Below are 21,515 nucleotides of genomic sequence, written 5' to 3'. Positions count from 1 at the left end.
AGGAGGATAGGTTACCTAGGAGAATAATGGACTCTGCTATGGAGGATAAGAGAAGTAGAGGGAGACCAAGACGACGATGGTTAGACTCGGTTTCTAACGATTTAAATATAAGAGGTATAGAACTAAATGAGGCCACAACACTAGTTGCAAATCGAGGATTGTGGCGACGTTTAGTAAATTCACAGAGGCTTGCAGACTGAACACTAAAGGCATAACAGTCTATAACAATAATGTATGTATGTATGTATGTATGTATGTATGTATGTATGTATGTATGTATGTATGTTTATATTCGATCCACCCGCGTATATAACCTACTCCTATGCTTACGGGAATCATTATTGCTCATCAAGTGGATAACAGTTGAAGGATGGGAAGAATCACAGAACTTGCCCCTAATTACTTATAAATGTGATAAGCAAGGAGAAGAATAGTGTGGCTTATTACCGCAGAAGATTAACCCTTTCCACTCAAATTATTTGTAAGTCCTGATTTCTCCCAACTCGTATTTATTTCTGTCAGCATTCTTCATATTTAAAAACCTGGTATTAAGTACTGGTTATAACAATATATACAGGAAGGAACTACAAAATTAATGAATGTATGGTATTTACATGACACAAAATCATGTTTTTCACTTTCTTAACGGTATGTCTTGATTGTGTGGAAGCGTTCAAAGCAAATGCCTGGATGGAGCCCTGCTTGCTTATCCAACCAGACTTCATTAAAATAATCCTGCATTTCTACCTTACTGTTCATTCCCATGTTGATAATTGTACCAATAAATGCCTTCAGCTCTTCTAATGTCACAGCTTTCCAAGAAAATCAGATATATCTCTTCTGAAGTGGAGTATTTTGTTGTATTTTCATTTTGGCAAATTTGTTTGTCTCATGGTCGACAATAGAGGTTATCAACTGATCAGTAAAAAATAGCTACCAGTACTATAGTTCTATTTTAGGACTATTGCCACAACTTATGAATCCACTGACTAATCTGTAAGGAAATTTGGCTAATCCTGCATCACTCGTTCTCTGTGATCTCCAAGGTATGTTTGAAGCCAGCACTGTATGACTGGGACGAGTCACAATACTATCGCCTCCTCCATGATTTCTTGCGATGCTGCTATCAATATCGTCATTTGAATCACTAATGGATATATCACTTTCATCACCAGATTCAAAATTTTCATCTCTTTCATGGTCCCTATCATCAAAATCAGCCGAAATAGACTCAGGAATCTCAGCTTCAGTCAGATTGTGCGCCGCCATGTTGCTTCACACGACTGCTTTCCATTGTCAGGGAAACGGAGCAATTTTGCCAAGCAAAGAGAAACTAAAACACACCTATTTGGTTTCTTTCGGTTTCCAGAAGGGACCAGCATTTACAAAATGAAGTACAAAAACCCTGGCATTCCAGGTAACCTAGCAACAAGTAGCGAAACTCAGGGTCGACACACGAGCTATAGCGCTAAATGACGGCTGTGGACCTCGGTTGAAAATAATCAAGTAGGTGAGGCTATAAAGCTTGTAGAAAATGTCGTATTAAATAGCAGAACAGAAGATGCAGGTGAAGGGGTAAGAATGCCAGAAATAGTGGGTAGTACAATCAAGAATGAAGGAAGAAAAAGATGGAAGTAATGAGATCATTAACGTATAGAAGGTAGGAGGACTTGAAACAAGAAATGAATTCTGTTTAAAAGAAAAGATGATAGAGAATTATTGGTAAACACAAAAGACTTGCAGCAGAAGAAACAACCTGATAACCTAAATAGGGATGGAGAAAACTGTTAAATGGTGAGGATAGTTGGAAACAGGATCTAGAAAAGTTGATGGTTTTGAGGGAATTGATGTGCACCTTTCCTAATTTAGGTAAAGAAATTTCAGTTGATGAAGTAAAAGAATTATTACAGAAGGCAGAAGGGGAACTCAGGACTAATTTTAGGTACCAAAAAATAATTTTGGAAGGAAATAGGTAAGAATAACGTTATCCTTGAAAGAATAGTTAAAATATTCAACAGGAGTTTTGATGGAGCAAGATTCCCTAAAACATGGCAAGAAGGAATCATCTACCCTATACATAAATTTATCTACCCTATACATAAATTTTTTTTGGTGAAGATCATATCCAAGTAACTATAGAGGAGTCACTAAGCAAGATATATACAGATATTGGCAAGACTAATGAATTGGTCAGAAGGGTGCTCGATTCTGTCGAGACTCCCCTATGGGATTCAACATCTATATCAACATACCACATATTCGAGCATCTCATCTCCTTACTCCCAAGTCTTCCCAGCCTAAAATTTGCATCATTTTCGTAACATTACTGCTTTGACAGAAATCACCCAGAAAAAAAATGTGCTACTTTCTTTTGAATATTTTCCAGTTCTCATACCAAGTATCCTTGGTTAGGGTCCCATACACTGGAACCATACTCTAAGGTGTGTTCTTACCAGAGAATTATACACCCTCTGCTTAACATCCTTACTATAACCCCTAAATACTCTCATAAACATGGGAAGAGATCTGTAGCCTTTCTCAACTACCTTATTAGTATGATTACCCTGGTGAAGGTTTCCTTATATTAACATCTAGGTACTTACAGTGTTCCCCATGAGGTATTATCACCCTATCAACACAGTAATTAAGACAGGACTTTTTTGATTAATCTTACAACTTGACTTTTCATCCCATTTATATTCATACCATTGTCTGCTGTCCATCTCACAACATTGTTTTAGTCCTCCTGCAACTACTCACAGTCCTTCAACTCATTTACTACTCTATACAATGTAACATCATCCGCAAATATCCTTGTCTGTGATTCCAATTCTTTACTCATATCACTTATATGTATAAGAAAACTTAAATGTCCAAAATGCTGCCTAGTGATACCCCCTTCTTAATCATTACAGGATCAGATAATGCTTCACGTGCTCCAATTCTCTGAGTTTTATTTTGTAGAAATGTAGCCACCCATTCAGCCAATCTTGTCTAGTCCAGTAGCCCTCATTTACATCAGTGATCTCCCACGATCTACCGTATCAAAAGCCATGGATAGGTCAATAGCGATACAGTCCACTTGACCTCCTGAATTTAAAACATCTGCTAGTAATAATGCAAACGTGTCCAAAATAATCAGAAAGAATGCTTTCCCAGAGCTTACAAACAACACATGTCAAGCTGACTGGCCTGTAATTATCTGCTTTATGTTTGTCACACTTGCCTTTGTCCCTGGGCTACTATTGCAACTCTCCATTCATTTGGTATCTCTCCTTCATGCAAACATTAATCAAATAAATATTTGAGATATGGCACTATATCCCAACCCATAGCCTTTAATATATCCTGAGCAATCTTATCAATCCCAGCTGCCTGTCCAGCTTTCAAAATTTTGTATCTTTTTATCATATCTTTATTATCACAGGTAAATTTCAGTATTTCGCCAGTATTAGTCGCCTTTGGACATTATCTTTATATCCAACTACCTTTACATATTGCTGACAATACTTCTGCCTTCAGAACTCCTCGCATATTCATTAATGATCCCTGGAATGTCCTTCCTGGAAACTGTTTCTTTCTTAATCTCTACATATCCTTCCATTCCTCACTGGAATTCATATGGCTACCAATTATGTTTGCCATCGTGTTATCCTTAGCTGATTTTTTTTGCTGAATTCAATTTCCTAGTGAGCTCTTTCAATTCCTCCTTACTCATACAACCATTCCTAACTCTATTTCTTTCTAATCTGCACTTCCTCTTTAATCTCTTTATTTCCTTGTTATAATATAATGGATCCTTACTATTCCTTACCACCTTTAAAGGTACATACCTGTTTTCACACTCTTCAACAATTGCTTTAAACCCATCCCATAGGGTCTTTACATTTTTTTTTTCTTTCCCTTTTTCCATTGATCATAAATGCTCTATAAAAATTTCCCCTTTCCTCTCTTATCTGCCATATATATTGCCTAATAGTTCAACTTTTACAGCATTCCTTTGTAACACATTTATTTCTAACTACGGCAAGGACAGCTTCTTGATCACACCACCTATCACTTCAGTTTCCCATCTGGTTTTATAAGGACTACGTCTAGAATATTTTCCCCTCTAGTTGGTTCCATCACTGTCCTTCCCATAATAACTTAATCATCGTTTGTTGGTCATGCTTTCTGTCGTTCGCATTCCTTTCCCAGTTAACATTCGGCAAGTTCAGATCACCCTCTACAATAACGATAACGTTACTTTCTGTATCTTTCTCCACGTAGCTGATTATTTCATCAAATAATTTTCCATCAATATCAGCGCCAACCTCGCCTGGTCTGTACACGCGTTAAAATCAAGTTGCCTATTGTCTTTAGAGATGAGTCTTACACCTAGGATTTCAAGTTCCTCATCCTTAATTTTTTTTTCATAGCTTACAAATTCTTCTTTCACCAGTATAAATACTGCCCCTCCTATCATTCTTAACCTGTCTCTACAATGAACACTTCAGTTCAGTGAGAAAATGTTTGCATCCATAATATCACTTCTCAACCATGATTCAATTCCTATTACAATATCATGGTAAATATATATGTATCAAATTACTTAATTCTCTTCCTTCCTTTACAGTACTTCTACATTTTAACACTAACAATTTTATGTTAACCTTATCTCATGCTTCCTATACTGTCATCACCACCCCCTGATCCACCCCGTTTTGCTAAATGTACCTCCCTGTAACTCTTCTAAACAAATCCCCTAACTTATATGTACCATTGCGGTTCAAGTGAAGTCCATTTGAGCATAGATCCCTATCTCCTACCCACCCATTAGGATCTACAAATCTCATTCCCAATTTCCCACATACCCATTCCACAGCCTCATTTGAATCTCCAATCACCCTCCATTCAGTATCCCTCCTACACAGTATCCCACTGATAACAATCTCTGCTTCCTTAAACTGCTTCAGTGCTGCTGTAACCTGATCCCAAACATCCCCAGCTACGTTAGTACCTATTATTTTTGACTCCCAATGATTTATCATCAGAATATTCAACCTTTCATGTACTGTAGTGAAAGGTTGTCATGATCGTTATGGTATCCTTGTTCTCTCTGTATTTACCTGTGTATAACCATAATTTTCCTTTGCTACTGACAAGTAAACCATCTCTCCTTTGATACTGATTTGTCGGAACTCCATATATTTTCTGAAAGCTTATGTCACAAGTAGAAAAACTGTAAAATCTTAGGGGCAGAGAGACAAGCGTTTAAGAGCTATAGGACCCACAAAGTATCAGTAAAGTGTTGGAAATATGACACCAAAAGTTGCTAAAATGCTCCTTTAATGTATTTGTATAAACTAATAATATGGTAAGAAGGTGGATCTCAATATAAAGGAAGAAACAACTCGTTGAAAAGAAACAATATACGTCAGGATGTTGAAAATGTGACTTTTTATTGACTTCAGATGAAATCTATTACACAAGACAATCAATGTGCAATAGCCTCACATTTTGCACACACATCATTTGAACATATTCTGATGTCCAATACGGTCTACAATGAGATTTATTACTTGCACGCATCATTTGTCAATGAATCGAAGCATTAATCCATTGGTGCAATCCACATTCCAGATTTGTTGTCCAATTATCCTCCCTTATAAAAAGCATACTTAATCAAGTTCTTGAAACGAGGAGTGCTGAACTAATTTAGGGAAAAGGACTGCAGAGCCAGAAAACTATCGCGATGCCAAATGTGCTTCTGTGTCTCAATAATGATTTTGTCCATTATGTAACGAACAAAAGATTTGTATTGTCCAGAAAAATGAATATGCAGAGGCTGGATCTTCCCCGTACATCCTTCAGGTATAAGTTCTTTTTGTACGAGTTTACCATCAGGTACTTCGGAAGCAGACAATGCGTGATCTGTGTTAGAACACCATGAATCCACTAAAAGCAGAATTTTCTTCCTGTCATCAGGTATACTTGGCCAAAATATGTCACAATGTAACCATTTATGGTCTGCTTTCCCCATGTTTGCTGTTTTTCCACGATACAATCTTATATTCGGAGGAATTGCCGGCTTTGACTGCGGGAATTTTCCAGATGGCTCAGATTCAAGCACATATGTTGGCCGCAGTACTTCGTCTTCCATTGAAATCAAAGGCATAATCATTAAACTGTGCTGTGTTGCAGAGACTGATCCAACAACAGTGCGAACAACTGTTATTCCTCTGGTTCGCTAGGTTCGATGGCCATGTTACTCTTTATCAATCTACTCTGGTCAGCATTGAAGACATGTGTCGGTGGAAAGTTTTCTGTAACGATGAGGATGCAAATCTTCGCAACAAAATCATCCCTCACCTCTGACAAGTTTGCCTCCTTTTCCTGCTAATTCCTGCCAACTTTGTGGGTTATTGCTCTGTCAACAATGTTATTCCCCTTCTTGAAGCGATATACCTAGGAATCAGAAGCTTTAAAATCGCTTGCATTTTGCAGATCCATCACTGCCTTAAGGTGCATGGCCCACACTCACAACATCCAGTCGTGAATAATTGCTCCTTCTGTTTCCCTTTCCTTGAATTTCTGCGGGACAGCCTGATTGATTTTTTGGATCGACGGAGTATTAATTTTTTCTCCAAATTGTACAGAATATTCATGTTATTTATTTTCTTGAACTGGTTCATTACTGACGCATTCGACAGACATTTCGTCCGAGGTTTGCCTGTCATAGGATCTGTGGTCCAGTACACTAAAGCGCGCTGCTTGTAAGCAGTACAGTTCCCTTCTGTCATATTTTCTGGACCATCATGCTTTCGACTTTTGGGCGAAGCTACATACTCGGATGCCGACGAGCATTGCCGTTCCGTATCGACATCATCATCACCAATGTCCATTTCGTCATCCTATTCCTCTCCATCGCCTCCAGCAAATCCTAACGTCTGGATCTCTTCCACAATTTCCATATCATTTTTCAGGGAGAGTAGTTATGTGTTTTATCATCTCCGATTCCTGGATGTTCGGAGACCAATTGCTTGTTCCGAATCGGGAGACCAAGACAGCCACAACGACTTTAGGATCCACCTCCACTGTAAGAAGAAGACATGCAATACGTTAGTACTTGACAGCAACATCACAGCATCACCCACAATGTATCGTATTCCCGCAATGATTAATTGACAAATGATGGGTTGCAAAGTGTGCTTTTGTAAAATTTGCCCATTCTGAACTTTTTTTTTTTTTTTTTTTTTTTTTTCCCGTCTCACTATTTATTTGATGAATTGCACATTGATTGTCTCTCATAATGGATTTCATTTGAAGTCAATAACAAGTCACATTTTCAACAATTCAACGTATATTGTTTCTTTTCAGCGAGTTGTTTCTTCCTTTTTAAGGTCTCCACCTTCTTACCATATTATTAGTTCATACAAATACATGAAGCAAGCATTTTAGCAACTTTTGGTGTCATGTTTCCAACACTTTGCTGATACTTTACGAGTCCTATAGGTCTTAAACACTTGTCCCCCTGACTGTAAGATTTCAAGATTTCATAGTTTTTCTACTTGTGACATAAGCTTTCAGAAAATATATGGGTTTCTGGAAAATCGGCATCAAAGGGAAGAAGGTTTACTTGTGAAATAAAATCTTTATACATTTTTAAATTTATTATTTGAATTTAATTGTGATAATTACTGCCTCTTTTTTTTTCCATCCATCCAATGTAAAATCACCATTTGATGATAAAAATATATTTTTTCATCTCATACTTTTACTTAGCTTTGGGCAGATGAGCTCCATAAGTTAGGTGCTGGTCCCCTATGGGAGGAAATGCTGCTGGAAGCCAGGAGGCACTGTCTGTTCTCCAGGTTAGGGGTGGGTGCAAAAAACATCACTTCATTGAAACCTGGCTGTTAGGTATAAAATGTCTTTGAATGTGGCAAGCCCATCGTAGTAATAGCCTATATGAAGCATCAGAGTGGGTCAGAACAAAGATCTAAGAAGTACCCCAGAAGTGATGCACATCTCTTATGTCTCCAGGCAGGTGCAAGAAGTGGATGGAGCTCAATGATCCACTTCCCGGCCCAGAAGCTCCCTGCATAGGAGGTGACTGAAGAAAAAGAATAAGATGAAGTAGTTTGAATTTCTTTGTTCTCTTCAGAAATATAAATGGACCATTAGCACGTACAGCACTTTAAGGACCTTGGCCTGTCAAAACAACTGTCCTCCAGCCAAATATTTGCGTGTATTGGAATAACATGTGATCAGTGTGACAACATCCTCAGCTATATTGCTTGGCATTGAATGGTCTTGTAATTTCATACTCTATTAATTTGTCAGTATTCTAGAAGCTGAACTTGAAGGAACACAGTGTTTTGTGCAGTTTTCAGCAGTGTTTCCCTTTGGGAAAGAAAGAAAGAAAGCATATTTTATGCAGAAAATAAAATTGGAAATCTTGCAAACTTCAAGTAGAATGTTGTTAAGTATGCCAATGAATGTGGAAATCTCACCTTTCCTGTCATTTTTCATAACAATTCTCCAGATTAGTGTCTGCAGAATGCTGCTGAGATGTGCTGTGCTAAAAGAAAGTTCTCTTGTATCCTCAAAATGTTAATCATAGCCTAATTACATTTATTATGTAATCTACACCAATAGTAAATGTGGCATTTATATATTTAATTTTTTTTATTGTTTAAAAAAAGAGTTATATAACAGTAGAATTGAAGTGATTTCTGTTCTAGGTTATATATTCTTTTGTGTCTCTGGCTTAGTAATGAAGTAATAGATATACTGCCATACTAGAGAAATAACTTTTCAGAGCAAAATTCCATATCTCTGGTGTCTAATAGCAGTTAAAAGTGTGTTGAAACACATTATTCCTTTAATTTATAACTGTTAGGTTCTTCAGTCTGTCTGTTTTCTTTTTCAGATGTTATCTAAATTTTATTTGTTCATAAATTAGTTTTGACAGACTGAAAAATCTTCTTCTTCTTCTTCTTCTTCTTCTTCTTCTTCTTCTTCTTCTTTAGTGTTTGTCCTGCCTGGTGGCAGGGTCCACTGTGTGGATTCGTTCTCTCCATTTAGTTTGGTCTCGAGCCGTGTCTTCAGCCCTTCTCTGTCTTGGTCTATATGCTTACAGTCAGACTGAAGAACCTAACATTTATAAATTAACTGAGTTGAAACCAAAAAGAAATGGCATCCACTATAATGAAACAAAACCAAAAAATATTATCATCAACATGACATCATGTTTTTAACATCTTGCTTGTTGGAATCATTATTTTAATTTGTTTTAATTTTATGAACAATATTATTTTCCTGTTATTTTCATTTCTTTTTGTTGATTATAGATAACTAACTAATTTAATATTATATTTTCCTTTACAGTTCAGAATGAACGTAATAAACCAAACCGAAACATGCAACTATATAGGACACCATCCCTCTATGGTCTTGCGCCAGATAAATTTCCTCCTGTCGAACTGATAGATGATGAGGTGACTCGTCAGGTTACTGCGAAGGAGCCTCCAGTTCGTGAATTTGATAGTGATGAGCTGTTGCTGGATATGTGTAAGATTTGTTTTCTAGTTCTTTTAAAATAGAACTCATTGTATGAATGCATTTTTATTCCAGCAGAATTGTTATACAAACCTGTGTGTGTCTTTTTGTTTTCTTTTCTTTGATTTGACAACTACAGTAGTCTGTTACACTCAGTGACACTTCATTCAGAACCTGTAATCCAGAGATGCTCATCTGGGCACCTTTTTGGGCTAGCCAGGTTGACCTGACGTAAATGTGGGCAGTGTACGTAGCAAGCAAGCATACATCACAGTGAATCGACAGAGCGAACATACATTGCAGGGAAGAGAAGCAGTGATGTTCGATTGTGACTATGAAGCTCTCCTCCAGTACTCAGCAAAATGCTGATTGGGGTACACGATGAAAAATTTTAAAGAGACACTGTAACCACAAGAAAACAGACCTTTTCAAAATATCCCGGTTTGATATACCATATCATATCTGCCAAGTATTCCGATTTTTCCGTAAAATGTACGGATTTTGAGTGTGTTTTACGGTTGTACGGATGAACAACGTTATCAGATTTGTTTGACTTTAAATAGTAGCTGGTAATACGAGATGCAGTGTTTGAAATTCGACCAGTAAATGTATCAATAATCACATTATCAATTATCACCGTGCTTTTGTCACCTGTTCGACCTCAGCGGCTACTTCCTTCAATGAGATGTTCCCAAACAAGTAGCAGGCTGCGATTTTGAAGAAAAGAAATCTGTGAAAAGTAGCAGGCTGCAGTGTTGTTGGATTTGATGTTGTGAGATCATGGTATCATGGTATCATAAATTTGTAATGCGTGGGGAAAGGGTAGGGTACTTATTTATTAGTTGACGAATGACGACGGATAATGAAAGTGTGAGAGAGTAGCATTTATATTTATGCTATGAAGGAAGACTGTTTAATGAACTGGCCTGTTGTGTGTGGCCACTGAGGTAGGGGATTCACCTAGTTTGCACCCGGCACTAAAACACCTACAAGTTTTAACTCACCGGCTCGCAGGCAGGGGGTTAAACCCAATGAAACTCACAGATCAGGTGAGTGCAGGCATTTACTTTTATTATTATTATTATTATTATTATTATTATTATTATTATTATTATTATTATTATTATTATTATTATTATTATTATTATTATTATTATTATTGCTCATTTTTGTTGCTCATTATTTGAGATCGGATTTTTTGGCAGAATTTTAGCGGATTTTTAGTAGTATTTAGCGGATCTTGAAAATATAAGTTGGCAACACTGGCAGGCTGTGAATATATATAAAACAACTTTAGTAACTGTGTCGTGCTTCATAGCAGCTGAAATGTTTTGTTTGTGTACTTGTGTAACATTGGCGGTAGTTCTGAAACTCATGAAATTGTGTAACGAATTTCTAAGCGATCTAGTATTTTTAGTTGTGTTCGTAATGAGTTACTAAGAAACTATTATCAGTCTTTTCGTGAGGCATATTCTGCTTAACCCTTTAACATGTGATAAATCTCATAATTAGACCGTATTGAAGATAATGTATTAAAGTTAAAAACTTTTATTTTATAACCACCTATTTTGTATTGAATAGGTGGTTATAAAATAAAAGTTTTTAACTTTAACCCTTTAACGCCGAAATTTTTTTTTTGTCCGTTTTCTTTGAAATTCGTCTAAATCACTTCAGGTCCATAGCATAACATAACTACAAAATATTAAGCTCATACTTTTCGCGGTTTCGTCGTTAGGTGGCGTGTTCAAATGATCACGCTAGGCGGATGTGTTAGCATTTCAGTCTGTATAGCATTTCTTTAGTATTTATAGATTTTATGTATTGATATTGATAAATTATGAACAAAATACACTAAAATAAACTAAAGATGATAATTTATGAAGAATATACATTAATTAGAATATGTACATACATAAATAAAGCAATGAAAGTCTCAAGATATTCGTAATATATTACATTCAAGTTATCTAATTCACAGAAATTACCGAATAGGAACAAATATAAGAACTGTATGCTTCACACTGTATGAAATAGGATAAAGCATGGAACACAGAGTCCAACATTACATTTTATGCACCTGTATCTTGAGGTGATGGGGCGGCCTCTTCCTACTGGCGTTATTTTGAACTTATGTAGATATGTTTGCACAATGTGGTGACGAAATTCTAGATGTGACAAATCACATCCAGACCTCCTTAACAGTAACCATGAATTGTGAATGGATACGTCCAGGAGCCATGTGAATAGCGACCACCACCATTTCTTTCCACATATGCCTACTCTGTAGTACAACACATTCTGGTCCATCCTATCTGTTCCACCCATTCCACTGTTGTAAGCTTTAAACACAGCCGGCCGGTTTATACACACTTTCCTTTTCTCTGCCTGGTAGTATCGTGTTACCTTAGAAACTGGTTCAACACCATTGCATGTTGATGCTATGGTAACCACGGAGTTATCAATCCACTGAACAATACTTATACCCTCCGAGTTTGTTGCCATGTCGTATGTCCCACGAGCTTGTCTCTTCATTTCATTTGAAGATGTGATCGAGCAGTCTTTGGGAATTCTGTTCTCTCGAATGGTTCCTGTAGCGCCATATCCGCAATGTTTTAGATGAGCCAAAAGTGCCATTCCAGTAAAGAGATTATCGAAATATAGTTGAAAGGGTAAGTGTGACATATCATCAGGTAGTTCTTCCAGCATCAGTACCATTGGAGTAGCACACTTACCAAATCGTTGCTCATATTCAATATTACCATGAGGATTCTTTCCTTGATATATGTCAAAATTTATGAGGTAGCCCGAGGGAGTGTTCAAACACCAGACCTTATAACCAAAGCGGATGGGCTTTCCGCGGATGAATTGCTTGCAGCTGTGCCTACCATAATATTCCACCATGCATTCGTCAAAATCTAAATCCTTTTCAGGCTGGAAATTCGCAAGGAATCTTTTCTTCAGCATGTTTATAAGAGGTCGTGGTTTCCACATTTTATCATTCTTATCAGGCTGAGTATTATCCGCACAATGAATGAAGCGACAAATTTCCATAAAGCGGTCTCTTCTCATAGCATTTACCACAAGTGTATTATGTACATCATCCGCTGCTTCCCAATACGATCGTTTGCTAGGCACATTGTTGTAACCGGAAAGAATTAGCACAGCAAGAAATACTTTTAATTCCTCCTTAGATATTTTTGGGTCGTCACAATTCTTAAACAAGGCAAACCTGCTAGATTCTTGAATCATGAACTCCATCACTTCGTTGTCAAACATTAGTTCAAAGCACTCTGTAGGAGATTTGCCGGATAAGGTGAAAAAATCGGCTTCCGGGAATATTACAAGTGATGAAAATCATTTTTGTCCGTATTGAAAATTTCGTTAAGTATATAGGAAAATATTTAAAATTTTATTTCCACCTATTCAATACAATATAAGATATTGACACTTAACTTAAAACATTTTTCAAAAGTGAGACATGTTTCGCCTCATATTTTGGAGGCATCCTCAGTCACTAATCAAAACCTTATTGTTTCTGTCAGACAACGTTTCCAAACATTCTACAGCTATTATACAAATGTTCATGAAATAACTAAAACTTTATTGTAGTAATGAAAACATGTGTTGTTCACTTGATGAAAAAGACGTCATAGGATGGTACAGTATTAAAGAAGATGGCTTGAAGCCTTAGTCAATATTAAATTTTAAATACATAGTGGAAAGCATATAAAATCATTTCATTAAAAATATACAATACATGATATTAAAATAGTAGGTTCTTAGGTGGTACACTCATAATTATAAGATACCTTTATTATTGGAGTTGAGAAACAGGAGACACACATGAGAGATACCATCAGTGCTGAAGAGAAATTAATTGCAACATTGCGATTTCTAGCGACAGGGAGAAGTTATGAAGACCTGAAATTTAGCAGTGTAATATCTCCTCAGCTACTTGGAAAAATCATTCCTGAGACGTGTTGGGCCATCTTCGATACATTGCAGCCGGAATATTTGTTCGTAAGTAGGCCTACACAATTTTGAATGTGATGTATTATAATATCGTTTTTATATAACAAACGTAATATTCTTTTGAAAGTGATTAGTTTGAGAAATGTTATTTTACTATTAATAATGAAATACAGAAAATTTCACTATTGTAGTAATGTATGATACATACTTACAGTATTAACAACTTAAGTGTAGAGGCGCGAGAGGCATATAGTCATAGCAGAATGGTCTGTAGGCTAATAATATTTGAAGGAGAGTATCGGGAGACCATGGATTCTTCTTCTTCTACATCATCTTCATATTATTATTATTATTATTATTATTATTATTATTATTATTATTATTATTATTTGAATGTCGCTCTAACACATGGAACGTATTGCGTGACGCAAGGATGGGAAAGCTCCAGGATTCGCCTGGTACATTTCAATAAATTCTTCCCAGAACTGCTTATTCTCCTCAAAAGTCATTGTTATTCGAGGTAGGCCTAATTAACTCACACAGAAACAAAATTAAGCTACAGACGAAACCACAGTAAGCCGGTCAGGTAGTGGCCATACACACACTGACGGGTTGGTGAACCAGTCGGGACCCAACCTCGAGCCCAACCCGCCATACACCTTCGAGCCAGTCAGTGCGACCAAGGTCTCGAACCGGCTCGACTGTGAATGGGGCCCTTTAAGAATCTTCCGGATATCTCTTTTCGAAAGTTGGCAGGTATGCCATATACTGCGCTTGATATGAACAGTCTGTTTTGTTTTCTTATATGTACTTACACAGTACATTCAAAGAAAACTGGCACGTTATAATTTTTGTGTTACAGTTTACAAAGATTTAAGTGTACAAGCTACGATTTACAATTCCTTGAATGGGAATGACGGTATTTCCATTAAAGAAAGTAATGCTTCTGTTATAGATTCAGAAAAACGTAATATATTATATTCACATAATTCAACAAGTTTACCTGTTGATTTTGCACAGTAGTGTTATATGACTTTCTCTGTTTGCTGAATTTCTGAAAATACTATTTAAAACATTCTAGACGTCCAATGATAATAGCCAGCCTCTAAATGGCAAGGGAATTTCATCACTTATAAGTGAGGGCATAGATATTTATTATCCAGGATTGACATACAACAACAATAATATAAATATTTCTACCAAATAGGTGTACAGTATGCCTTCAAATAAATAACCTAACTGATGTTATTCCTGGTGAGCATGATTTGATTGTTGGTGAGTTCATCAGATAATTTCAACCCAAGCAACCACAAGCCATAGGTTATCCACTTTAACTCTGTATTTTAGTAGAAATTTTTCTAAAGCACCACTTAAAATAGAATAGTGATAATTACCGTATTTACGCGAACAATCTCCGCTACCGAATAATCCCTGCACCCTAACTTTAGGAAGGCTGATTTTGAAAAAAAAATGCTAACACTGACGCAAATAAAACTCGCACCCCAATATTGTGCCTCAATTTTTTTAGAAAAAATACGCGGGCATTATTCGTGTAAATACGGTATAAATCATTACATACAGTAGAAAAATATTTGAGGTTGCAGGCCTAACTCTTTATTATAACCGGTCAAAATACATAAACTGCAATTAACATAAATAACTTACTTCTTACAATGTAAATTTAAATTGACAGGGATTTCTGCCATCTTTCTGTTATTATTTTCTGCCTCCATTTCAAACTGGGCAACTGCTGCAGTGATCGAAAGTGACTGGAAAAACTTTGCCCAACCTTCACGATCAGGTAGAAATATAGCAGTTAGATATCAAGAACATACAAACACCACAAAACACGCGAGATATTCAGCCATTTGTGAACATATGCTCAAAAATAATAATTCCTTTACCATACGGGCCTAAAAAGGTAGGAAATATAAATGAACTAACGAATAAGTGCAATGTGAAATGTAAATTGTGTGCCCATCTGGTCCCTCACCTCATATTTTCAACGTTAGCCAAGATCAGCTTGTGTCATTCAACATAAGTCCACCTTTCTTCAACTCATCGCAAGAAGCTAACTTAATATGGCATTAATCTTGCACTGTTTATGTACACATGTCAATTACATTTGCAATATGATCACGATGTTGGGATAACTAACTGCATGATTAATTTATTTTGCATAGCCACTCATGTTGTATTACATTTGTGCAATTCCACGCATGCAACAATATTTTAACCCGGGCAATAACTGGACTTTGTGATTCACATCGTATTCATGTTTGTTATTTTATGACTCAAGATTGACAAGGCGTCAATATGCCGCATCACAAGATTCATAGACCTTTTATCCCCTGATTTTATTGTATCCTTACCATATTTTCAATGATTTCTGTGTGACTGAAGATGTTCCGGAAGAGGGACAAAACATGTATTACCAATATAGTTTAATAATGTAGTCTTATTAATAAATATGATAGGCTTAAAACCGTAAAATTACAGCCAGAAAATAAACATCTCGAGGCAATAAAGGGCACGACGGTTCCACATGTTAGTGGCGGTACCCCAACAGCGTCTGTTTCACATGTTAGTGGCGGCTGTATAAATGTCCTCTGCGGCCAGCAACCATAGTTGTAAATCAGAGCTTGCTCCACATAAGGTTGATAACCTTTGATAGTCAGATATGGGAAAGTCTTTTACTAAAAGAATTGCACAGTCCAATCCCTTAGGGATGGAGAAGACTACATTGGATTCAGTGGGTAGTCCCCTAAATGACAATAAATTTGAACACTCAAAAATATATATAACCAAACATACAGACATAGAATCAAACATAAGAATATTAACTACATTGCGACGCACAATATAAACTCCTTACTGAAAACCGGAAAACTCAAGAACTTCACAGGTGAATTAGATAGGCAAAATATTCTTGTGGTAGAGCTCCAAGAAATGAGAAATTTAACAGAAGATCCGTTTGAATCTCAAGGTTATAGAGTGTACAATGGGAAGCCAGGCCAAAGGGTCATGAAACATTGCCCCCCAATTTGGTACAGGATTTATGGTAAATTTGAAAATAATATATTCTGTAATTGATTTCAAAGCCATCTCTCCGAGAATTGCAATTCTGACTTTACAAACCACAAACAAACTTTACACCATCATAAATACTCATGCCCTTACCAAGGAAGAAAAGTTCCTAACAAAAACTCTGCAAGAAGTCGATGATTTCTGGGACCTTCTCGGTTAGGCAATGGATAAAATAAATATGAATAACATCAAGATCCTTATAGGCGACTTCAGTGCTCAACTGAGTAAGGAAAAGAAGTATCGAGGTGTAGTAAGAAAGTGGGTTCCTCATAAATATACTAACAGAAATGGCCAAAGACTCATAGAAATTTGCAGAACCCATGGACTAATCTCCAAATCTACATATTTTAAAAGAAAACCACACAAATGTAAAACTTGGAAACATCCTGATTGGACTAAAGGACAAATGGACAAATTCTTTTACAAGGAAATCCACAATGTCGAAGTTCTTAGGGGAACAGACACACTTATAACCGCCGATTGCCGCCCTCAAAACTTCGCAACTACGTAATAAATATTTAATTAGAATAATAATCACAGTATTTTTTTAAATGTATAATTCTTGAAATATATACTTAAATAGGTGTATTTATTATATTTACTGGTTCAGATCACTTAATTAAAATCAAGATTAAATTTACTCCAATTAGGAAAAAAAAGACAAAATAGAGTTGGAGAGAAAAGGACATATGACCCTCATCAATTAATCCAGAATGCCAAGTTTTGGCAAAGAACAGGAACTATAAGACCAACAGATAATTTAGATGACCTAATACCAATTCTTAAACAGAATGCAGAAGATTTAGCATGCCTGGTGGGCCTCTGATTGTGGTAGAATGCATGAAGAAAGACATCAAGCTTGGTTGAAATTTCAAGCCCACAAAACAGAAGAAAACGCTATGAACCTCAAGAATGCCAGAAAAGAATTCACCCAAATGATTAGAAAAATTAGGAGAAAATATCAAAAAGATTTAATAAACTCTATTGAGGAAAATTATTACAAAACCAATTCTAGAGATTATTACAAAGCCTTTGGTAAACAATTGCAAAAATACAATACCCCCACATTATTGTTGAAAAATAAAGATGGCAAAATAGCGCATAACAATAAGGAAAACGCAGAAATCATGGTGGAAGCATTTAACAAGCTCTTGAACAGTGATGAACCTGAAAACTCTTATTAATTGATACAAATACCCCATTAAAAACTGAACCAGAAAATATAAACCCACCTACAGCAAAAGAAATTGAAACAGTGCTTAAGGAAGTGAAGAACTACAAAGCGTGTGGAGAAGACCAGGTTCTTGCTGAGATGTGGAAATATGCCAGCAGTGCAACTCAGATATCCCTTTATGTGATATTACAGAAGATTTGGATATCAGAAAAATTCCCAGAACAATGGACAACAGCTATAACACTGGGTAACATCATTTTCGGGCTTTACGTGAAAATGGGTGTATTTAGATCACTTTTTAGAGCTGTTTACAAATATTGTATCAGATTTCCTGTAACACCCACAGTTTTTATGTAATTGCGTAATTTTCCTTTTTTTAAATTCGCGCGTAACAATGTGCACTGATCGATAAAATATATACATTAGAGTAATCGAAAACGATCAATTGCAGTAAAATCTATAGTCTGATGGCTATGTTTACAGAGGAACACTGCAACTGGCTTAGTTTCGTTTGGAAACGGGCTCTAAATAGCTATTTAATACATATTACAATTGCAAATCAGTCTACAAATGGCGAGTTCCTCAAGACAGAGTGTACACAATCCCAACTCCTTTTGTTTCATTTGCGGCTCAAAGACTTTGAAGTCGAGAAGAGAGAACATAACCTTATTCGTAAAGAAAGCTTACCTGGCATATTTCGGTGTCAAGTTAGGCGACCAAGATAAAAGGTTTGCGCCGCACAGCGTGTGTCATGGGATTAAGAAAATGGACTCAGGGGAAGCAGAATTCATTACCTTTTGGAATTCCGATGGTGTGGAGAGAGCAAACAAATCACACCGATGGTTGTTATTTTTGTATGGTAAAAGTTGAAGGCCATAACAAGAAAAGTATTAAAAGCATTGCATATCCAAACCTGAAATCAACAATCAGACCTGTACCACATGGACCTGACATTCCCGTGCGTAACCCACCAGCAACACTGCAATCATCATCGTCGTCATCATCCTCTGGTTCTAGTGACAGCGCTGAAATCTTGATAACCACAGAAGAGCTACAACCAGAGTTGTTTACTCAATGTGAACTAAACAAGTTGGTAAGAGATCTGGGTCTCTCAAAGGAGTTGTCACAAATGCTGGGTTCTCATTTAAAGGAGAAAATACTGCTAGCTCCAGGTACAACATTTTCCCGGTACCGAACAAGAAAAGAAGAATTTCGTGAGTACTTCACTGAAAAGGGTCCTCTTGTTTACTGTAAGAACATTGAGGGAGTAGTATCAAAATACGGAATTACATACAACAAGAATGAATGGAGGTTATTTATCGATGGAACCGTAAACAGTATCAAAGTTGTACTCTTACACATCACCAATAAGTATGGTTCGATGCCTGTAGCATATTCTTACGTCTTGAAGGAAAACTATGAAACCGTTGCAATGTTATTAACGGCAAATAAGTATTCAGAGCACGAATGGATTGTATGTGGTGATCTAAAAGTTATAGGAATGCTTCTTGGACAACAGTCAGGTTACACAAAGTATCCATGTTTCCTCTGCCTGTGGGACAGCCGTAGACGTGATGCACACTGGGTTAGAAAGGAATGGCCATCTAGAACAACAATGGATCCAGGAGACAAGAATATAATAAGATCATGTTTGGTGAAACGAGAAAAAATCATTCTGCCACCTCTCCATATTAAACTAGAGATCATGAAACAGCTCGTAAAGGGATTGAATAAAGATGGTGACTGTTTTAAGTACATCTGTCAGAAATTCTCCTTCCTGTCTGATGCGAAACTAAAAGAAGGAATCTTTGGGGGACCACAGATACGGAGCCTTAAGACAGATGAACAATTTGAGGCGTTGATGACCTTTGAGGAAAGATTGGCTTGGATAGGTTTCAAGAATATGATAAACGGTTTTTTGGGGAACAGGAAGCACCCGGATTACAAGAAAATCGTAGAAGATATGTAGATGGCTATGAAAAATTTAGGTTGTAATATGAGTATCAAGCTAGTCACCTCGAATTTTCCCCTGAAAACTTAGGAGATTTTAGTGAAGAACATGGGGAGTGGTTCCACCAGGACATGAAAGAGATAGAAACATGTTATCAGGGCAGGTGGAATGCTGTGATGTTAGCTGACTATTGCTGGTCTATGAAGAGGGACAATCCGGAGTTGCAACACGTCAGACGATCACGAAGATCACAATTCCGCAGCAAAAGGAAGAGAGTTTAAGTCATGAAAATTGTGTCCTGGACTTGCCATTTGTAGAATTTAATTTTATATGTTCACAAACAAGGTAAATAATAAATTGTTTTCTGGATTCTTTTTATTTTAAGTTAGTTATAGTTACATTACTGGTGTTTAATTCCCAAACTTCGCTGTAAGTGGTATTATAGATTAAGTAAATACTTAATTTGAAATTCTGTAAAATCCTTACGTGATTTATAAAATTTGATTTCAGATTCATAAACAGGAGGCAAAACTACATTACAATCACCCATCAAAAGTAAAAGTCTTGAAAAAAAAAATTTCATTTTGTAACTCAGTGTAATTAATCCAATTCATAAGAAAGATGAAAGAAGTACTGTAATCTAGACAACTATAGAAGTATTTCCACTCTGACTGCACATATAAGATTTTCTCTAAGATACTATATAATTGGATTAAAGAACAACTTGATCAAGAGTTAGGTGAATACCAGGGAGGCTTCAGACCTTGGAGAAGCTTCTCTGAACAAATAATAACTTTGAAGCTAGTCATGGCACATTACAATTTTATTTTATTTTTGCTAGTGGCTTTACGTCGCACCGACACAGATAGGTTTTATGGTGACAATGGGACAGGAAAGGGCTGACAGTGGGATTTGAACCCACTATCTCCCGAATGCAAGCTCACAGCTGCACTCCCCTAACCGCATGGCTAACTCGCCCGGTATGGCATATTACAGAAAACAAAACAAGGACCTTTCAATAACGTTTATAGATTTCAAGAAAGCTTACGACTCCATCCACAGACCATCATTATTAAAAATTTTAAGACATTTCGGACTTCACCCAAAGCTAATCAAATTGATTAACTTACTCTAATACAATTTCTAAAATTAAGTTCAGAGGAGAACTTTCTGAACCATTCTTGGTAACAACTGGTTTAAGACAGGGTGACGGATTGTCACCTCTTCTTTTTAACTGTGCACTAGAGTATGTTATGAGGGAATGGTACAAGAACAACTCGAAAACTATAAAAATTGGAACCCAGAAGGATAACGTACATTTGAACTGTCTAGGATTTGCTGGTGATCTAGCTCTTCTGGCCGATGATATTCAGGAAACAAAACAACAAATAAAATCTTTACAGGAAATAGCTCAAAATATTGGTTTGAAAATTTCATTTGAAATTATGCTAACTCATTTTCCGCTTGTAAACAAACTTAAGCTGGGAGACCACGAGAAATAAAAATTGTAGGAAAATTTAAATATTTAGCTGAAATAATCACATACAACCTGAATGGGAAACCAGCAAGGCAAAATAGAATAGATAAACTGGTTACAGCACTGCATGTTACCAAGAATACATATAATAAAAAGTGTGTCTTAATAGCAATCAAATTGAAACACTGCAAAACAGTCACTCAGCCACAAATTACATATGCATGTGGTACATTATTCAAAACTACAAACACAGTTAAAGTACTGTAGATAGAGTGCTCAAGTTAGAAAGGACAATAGTGAGAACCTGTTTA

General features: G+C 36.5%; 1 protein-coding gene across 2 annotated transcripts in view; it reads left to right on the top strand.

The window, feature by feature from the left end:
* LOC136857968 (uncharacterized) overlaps window positions 1-21,515 on the top strand; it is a 121,532-nt gene that overhangs the window by 56,615 nt on the left and 43,402 nt on the right. For both annotated transcript variants that reach the window (XM_067137109.2, XM_067137110.2), the window contains exon 4: window positions 9,373-9,555. In XM_067137109.2, coding sequence (XP_066993210.2) covers window positions 9,373-9,555 — 183 coding nt within the window. The remainder of the gene's footprint in view (window positions 1-9,372; window positions 9,556-21,515) is intronic.

Source organism: Anabrus simplex, chromosome 1 (genome assembly GCF_040414725.1).
Source record: "Anabrus simplex isolate iqAnaSimp1 chromosome 1, ASM4041472v1, whole genome shotgun sequence".
Lineage (NCBI taxonomy): Eukaryota > Metazoa > Arthropoda > Insecta > Orthoptera > Tettigoniidae > Anabrus > Anabrus simplex.
This window is presented reverse-complemented; position numbering and strand designations above follow the sequence as displayed.